The sequence below is a fragment of the Carlito syrichta genome, unplaced genomic scaffold, assembly GCF_000164805.1.
Source record: "Carlito syrichta isolate Samal-C Ts95f unplaced genomic scaffold, Tarsius_syrichta-2.0.1 Scaffold309728, whole genome shotgun sequence".
NCBI lineage: Eukaryota > Metazoa > Chordata > Mammalia > Primates > Tarsiidae > Carlito > Carlito syrichta.
This window is the reverse complement of record NW_007253824.1, coordinates 474,875-481,886: the sequence shown is the minus strand read 5'-3', so window position 1 is coordinate 481,886 and position 7,012 is coordinate 474,875. Positions and strand designations below refer to the sequence as shown.

Below are 7,012 nucleotides of genomic sequence, written 5' to 3'. Positions count from 1 at the left end.
GTAAAAAATGGTCCACAGGTACTATGAATTAAGAACTCTTTAAGTATTTAGTTACTTGGAAGATAATTTCTGAACATTTTCACTATAGTCATATGTGTATTTTTATAATGTATATTATTTATTTAGTCTCCAAAAATTCATACATTTGGGGAATGGACTCACTATTCTTGAATTTTCTATTGTCTCCTACCAGGACATGAGTAAAAAAATAAGTGCCATACATTTGTATAGTGTTGAAAATCTGTAGGGGAGGAAAGGATGAATAGATGGAACACAGACAATTTTTAGGGCAGTAAAATATCTCTTCTTGATACCATCAAAGTGGTTACATGTCATTACATATTTGTCAAAATCTATAGCATGTACACTTCAAATGAATCCTGCTGTAAACTATGGACTTTGGATGATGACGAAGGGAAGGAACGTGTGTGAGATCAGGTCTGTGTGAGGTATGGGAAGTCTACTTACACTCAATCTTGCCGTGAAGTTAACAGTGCCCTAAGAAATAAAGCCCATTAAAATGAAATAGACAAATGCATGGGGGAAAATATATAAATGTATAGGCATATTTGCATAAATATATGTATAAACATAGAGACATAAATGTGTTAAATGAGACTGTATAATATCTAGGAAATAAATACATACATAAACATATAAACAGATTGTATAAATACATATACACAAATTAACTACTTATGGCATTGAGTATGTATATATTATTAATTCTTATTGAAGCTTTTGAGATAAATATCTTTGTCACTCTAGTGACGTGCAATCCAAGACAGAATGCTGAAGCCTCTTCCAAAGTTCACATAGCTCTAAGGGCCACAGCAGGGGTTTGACCCTGACTTCTTTTATTAGTCATTATTTGTAATCACAAATAATTTACTATGTATGTTTTTTGTCCCCCCCCCAAACTTTCAAGTCATGAGATTCTATAGTGCTTACAAGATTTGATTTAGTGAGTGGTGCTGGTGATGTTGGAATTGAACATTTTTTTACATTTAATTTAGGGAATTAACTTCCCTTTTCTTTAGAATTGACATTTGCCTGACTTATTATGTAGTTACATCCTTTAACAATGACACTGGTCACTTCTAGGTTGGCTAGAAAATGTATACATCATTATTATGAAGTTAATTTAACTATTTTCATTTTTAAATTCCAGTGACCCTTTAACTACATATCATAGTTCACCATCATTTCCTCATCTACATGACACTATTCTGGTGTGGTTTTAAAATAAAAATAAACATTGCTGACATAAAATGCTTCAGTACAAAATGCAATGTCACCTGTCGGGAAAGAGAATAATGCAGGTAAATCACCTCAGGAGATTTCTTAATCTTTGGCTTATTTTATACTTATTGAATACTTAATACTTTGGTGCAAAGCCTAAAATAACTTGTATACACAAATTTAGATAACAAAATTTAGATAGTCATATAACTGTCTAATAATAAAATATTCCAGTTTAACATTTTGAAAATGCACATTTTTTGTATATGATTTTTTTGCTACGTAATTGAAGGTCATTGGAAAACACCACTCCATCCTATTCAGTGTGGATAGTTTTCACATAATGTGGATTTGATTGAAATATGGCAAACAACAGTAAAAAGTTCTCTGTTTCCAGAGTTATTCAGAAGTAGAAGTGTAAATTATCTGCTCTGGTTGGCTGTTATTAAGAGTCAGTTACCTCTGTATGTTTACCAACATTCTCTATCTTCAGATTACAAAGATCTGTTCTCCCATCAGAAGGCATGCTCTGCCACAGTATAAAGGGCCAAGTCCTAACCCACTGCATATGCCACATTCTCAGGCAAGTTTTCCTCCAAGGACTACCTCTAAGAAACTTCCAAAATGTCACATTCTGTGTAAAAAAAAAAAATGGCAAAAAGTATTTTGTTACTCTATATAAATTATTCTTGCCGGGCTCGGTGGCTCAGCCTGTAATCCCGCACCTTTGGGAGGCTGAGGTGAGTGGATTGCCTGAGCCCGCGGGTTCGAGACCCGCCTGGGCAGCAAGGCCTCATCTCTACAATAAATCAAAAAATCAGCCAGGTGTGGTAGCGCGCGCCTGTAATTCCAGCTACTTGGTAGGCTGAGGCGGAAGGATCGCCGGAGCCCAGCAGGTCGAGGCTGTGGTGGCCGGGAGCGGCCACTGCACTCCAGTCTGGGCAGCAGAGTGAGACTCCAACTCAAAAAAAAAAAAAAAAAATTATTCTCACTTAGTCAAGTTTAGTGAGAACTTACAACTCTATCTACATTTTTCAAAATTAAAAAAATAGAATATTTTATGCCTTTGAGCAAGCCTTTAAATTACTAATGTGATAACCCTAATCTTCTGGAATTTATCCCAAGTTAATACTGTATTGACTTTGCATGGTTCCCCTACAGATAAACAAATACTGGTGATAGATGAACAAATAAATATTTTAGAAGGTTATCATTTTCTTACTGAAATAAAATGGAGGGATATACTAATCAACAGTAGAAGAGTGAGACCTAAAACATGCTTGTGCCTTACAAGATATATAGGTTGTATGATGACACATTCATACTGTTTGCTTAGAAAAGTGGGATACATTACTAATTAAATGCTAGCAGAATAATTCTAAAAATAAAATTATACTTTGAATTCATCCTAGAATATCTAAACTTGTAGATTTATCTAAAGAATAAAGCTTGACAAACATTGAGGCACATAAATCAGAGCAGAATTTTTAAATACAAGTATCAGACCTATCTTTATGAGTTTTGCAGCTTTTGGTGGTTAATTAGTTATTTAAGCTTCCATAGGGCTAAATAATACCTGTTTTAATTATTACACCTTGGATTATAATGGAAGTATATGTTTCATTGTGCTCCAACAATGACCAAATTGTCACACTGAGTTTAATCATGGCATGAGTTTTTTGAGAATGCATTTTTTAAAAAAGATACTTAACTTGTATTAAGCAAAACATTCATTTGTAATGTAGCTTTCCTAATTGTTTTGCCTAAATTTATTTTCTGGCAATATTCATTGATTATGAATACTTTTATAAGGAAATTCACTAAAGTTAATGTTCAGTGTTCAGAAATCAGTTTTTTCTCTTCCTCTCTGTCACACAGGTTAAAGAAGTGAAATCTAGAATAGCTGTAGTTATTACTGACATATGGAAAGTCAATATGAAGGACTGGAGTCAAAAAAAATCCCAAGAAAAATGGATCAGAGCTCTAATCATATGACTTGCCAAGTCTAACTTAACTTTTGGCATTATTAGTTATATGAAACAATACTTTTCCTGAAATCATTTGCCAGTTTAAGTCAGATCCGTACTTATGTGTAAAGAAGTATACAACAGATAAGACATTTGTTACCAGAAGTGGGGTTACTAGTAACAGGTTAGAGTACTTAAAAGTGAAAGAAGTGTGAAAAAAAATTATATGTTGTATGAGAAGCTAAAAACTTTGTTTTACAACTGCACAACAATTAGTTAAAATGAGAGATATTTTACTTTAGATCTCATAACACGTGCTAACAATACTACAATATTACTTAATTGAAAAAAATAGGTAGGATGATTAATTCTATAGTCAAAAAAAAAAACTGTTGCTTTGATTTTTGCCTCTGAAACCAGAATAAAAAATAAAGTACTGTCAAAAGTCACTCTTTTTTCTGTGATCAGTGATACAAGTACACTAAATTTAATTTGGGGGGGGCCCTCTGTGTTTGGAAGAGTTGAATTACCACAAACCCAAGAGAGGAATATGAAATATGAGAGTCATAGTAGGAGAAAATATAGAGGAATAGGAAATATATGGCCTTCCTCCAGCATATTTTTTAAGTTCTGTCTCCTTGAAAAAAATATATAAGCACTCACATTATGGAAATGAAATCAAAACAAGAATTGAGAGGAGATAAACATACTCACCTCTACCTATTGTTTCTATTGGTTCTGTAAAAAAGCAGATTATATACATGTATGTGTATATAAACAGTCTTCAAACTATGTCTTAAACAGACAAATATTTCCCAATAAAAGATGGTACCAAACAATAATTATGACATTATTATTCAAAAGTCTTGGAAGTTAGTGCATTAAATGTCTCCTAAATGTAACTAGTTGACATTCTTTTTACACATATAAATCAAGTATCATTTTTTTTAAATGATTTAAAATTTAAACAATATTTTTCTAAGAATGTTTTTACTGATCTTATAAATCATTAAGAATAATTTTTAATAAACACATAAAAAGACTTTAAGTCTGATTTATTTTTAAAGCAATATTTAATTGCATGAATTACTATTTACAGGTGTTTAAAGTGGACAAGAATCGTTTTTATCTCTTCAGTAATATTTTATATTAACTAAAGATATTTTGATTCAATATTAATGGCAACAAATCTCCATACTTGTTACTTATTAGTACTGTGGGTTTTTTGTTTGTTTTGTTTTACTTTTTAATGAGGACGAAGCAGTAACAACCAATGTCTATAAAATAAAGCACACGTTTATATTGGTGATTTTACAAATCTTTTCTCAAGTGTAAATTCCAAAAAGAAATTAAAAATTCTAACAATTAGAGAATATTGATTTGATTTTCAACTCTAGCATTTCCGTTTTACCCCAAAAGAGAACATTAAAAATATGACCTTGCTATAACAGACCTCTTGTTGATATCATAAAAGATTGGTGGGAGCAAGAAATTATATCACTGATATGTGAAAATTTGCAGTTAGCTCTGCAAATTATTAGGGAGATGTTGAAAGTTAAAAAATTAAGATAAAATGTGGTGATCCCCAAACCATTTTGACATTATTTTGACAATAAGTAGTTTAATCTTAACCGATGTTTTTTAGTTATATAATCCCCCTCCACTCAAATGTCTTTAAAAATACATTAAACAGTACAATAGCAAAACTCAAAGAGCACAAACTATTTTCCAGAACAGAAAAAATCTAGTGCAGAAAGAAATCTCATAGTAAAGAGCAGATTCCTTTGGAGACTTTAGTCAATGAGCTTTTAGTCATTATGAAGATTTTTCTTTCCTCTTTGGGGGAGAGTCTATTCTATTTGAAGTTTCCACTCCATTCTCTGTTCCTTTTTTAGAAGACCTTGACCGCTTCTTCTTCATACATGCGGCCTTAAAATGAGTATCTTCTAACCACCTCTGAAGCCGGAGGTTAATTAAGCTCCATGTTACATACACTTGGATGGTGCAACTGGACGACAGAACAGCAATTTTAGCTGCCAACACATTTACGTTTCCAGTGATGGCATCCTTATTCCGATTCTGCGATCCAGCCAGGTGGAATCCAACAGTGACTACCGAAACAATTAAAGTTAGAAGCCTACCCAAGATAAACACAATGGCCCACAGAGATATCCCTTTCTGATACTTCTCGTCACTAAAATAAAACAGGCCACATACATGGGAGAGTAATTCAACAAAATAATGCAGCACTAAAAGAAGAAGTCCCAAATGATCCAAATACAGGAGATAAGCTCCAGCAATGTGAAAGAGGTGAAGACCAATGTAGACAAGGTGGCGAGGGATATCTTGTTTTTTGATTTTCTGGAAGTAGAGTTCAGGAAAAGCATGAAACCAGTAAGCCAACTGGGCTATGTAGAAAAACTTCACTTGAAATGTCATCATGTTATGGGGATGAGCTCTCCATAAGAGAGTTGGGTCTGACAGGCAGTTTTCGGAGATTAGAACGACTGTGCCCCAAATGCAGGAAACAAAGTAGAATACACTAAACTGACCCGATTCATTAAACTTGGTTTGTTTCGCTTTGGTGAACTGCATTCTCTTGTTAATTTTATCCAGCACATACTCCTGAATGGTGGCGTGAATAATGATTGCCACCAGCATGTAGAAGAAAATCGTGGCCAAATCTTTGACACCGTAATGATAAAGGGACTTTGATCCCGCGGCTGGCTCTTCTGCGGCAGGGACGGTCACACCGTGCTGGAGAGTCAGAAAAACGATCGAAGCTTCTGCGGTGCCCTCGAACATGAGCCCCAGCACGAAGAACATCCCCACGCAGGAGACGATGTCCGCATGATTCTGCAGGACGAACTCTTGGCTCAGGACCGGGGGGTTCTTGGAGCTCTTCTTGCGGAGCCCCATGGTGGCGCTTCCGGATACTCACCGACGAGCCGCAGCTGCCTCCCCCCCAGAGGCTCCTCACAGCGCCGCCGCCGCCGCCGCCGCCGCCGCCGCCGCAGCTCCGGGGGCTCCAGTTCCCATCCCCGAGCCAGTCCCGGATCGCCGCGGCCGCCCAGAAAGCCAAAATCAGAGGCGCGGGCCAGGCAGGGCTGAGCATGCGCACCAGGGGGACGGCGGAGGCAGGGCAGGAAATCGAGCGCCGCGCCCAGACCCGGCGCCAGGCCCGGGGCTGCGAGCGCGGAGCCTCAGTGGATCGTCGCTTCTTGGAATTCGCTGCCACGGCTGGGATGCTCCTGAGTTCTCTTATCAAGTGACATCGTTATTCGCAATCACAAAACCGATGGAGCCCTGGTTGTGCCTCATCATATCGTTAATTATAATAGCAGTGGCATAATAATTATGGCAACAAACTCACATAGTGCTATTTATCAGTTGCTGCTACTCTAGGCACTTTGTGTATTTATAAGTTTAATCTTCCTAGAAAACCCAGTGAGGTAGATACTGTTATAATTTCCCCTCCCCCACCTTTTTTTTTTTTAACAGACAAGAACTGAGGCACAGAGAGGTAAAGTAACTTGCCCAAGATCATATCCCTAGAAATTGTTATAGCCAAAATTTAAATCTAGTCTATCTCCAGGGTATGTTTTCTGTACTGTAAAACAATCATACCTGGAAATATTTGCTAGATTAACAACAAAGCATATTAGAAATAGTTGCCCTATTAGCAACAATAATATTTGTGGCAACGATATTGTCTAGTCAGTATTTTGAAAAACTGAGTGGTAGTTGGAAGAAGACAACTAACTATTTGTCAGTTCATGAAAGGTCTTTGACTTCAAAGCTCA

At 36.1% G+C, this 7,012-nt stretch overlaps 1 protein-coding gene across 1 annotated transcript; it reads right to left on the bottom strand.

Annotated features, from left to right (window-relative positions):
- Positions 1 to 4,810: 4,810 nt before the first annotated feature.
- Positions 4,811 to 6,322, bottom strand: TRAM1L1 (translocation associated membrane protein 1-like 1). Its single transcript, XM_008067650.2, has one exon. It carries the CDS (start codon positions 6,126 to 6,128, stop codon positions 5,025 to 5,027), a length of 1,104 nt encoding a protein of 367 aa, XP_008065841.1. The 5' UTR covers positions 6,129 to 6,322; the 3' UTR covers positions 4,811 to 5,024.
- Between the last annotated feature and the right edge of the window lie 690 nt (positions 6,323 to 7,012).

Coding starts and splice junctions, on each gene's coding strand:
- TRAM1L1 (XM_008067650.2), bottom strand. CDS start 6,128: ATGGGGCTCCGCAAGAAGAGCTCCAAGAACCCCCCGGTCCTGAGCCAA.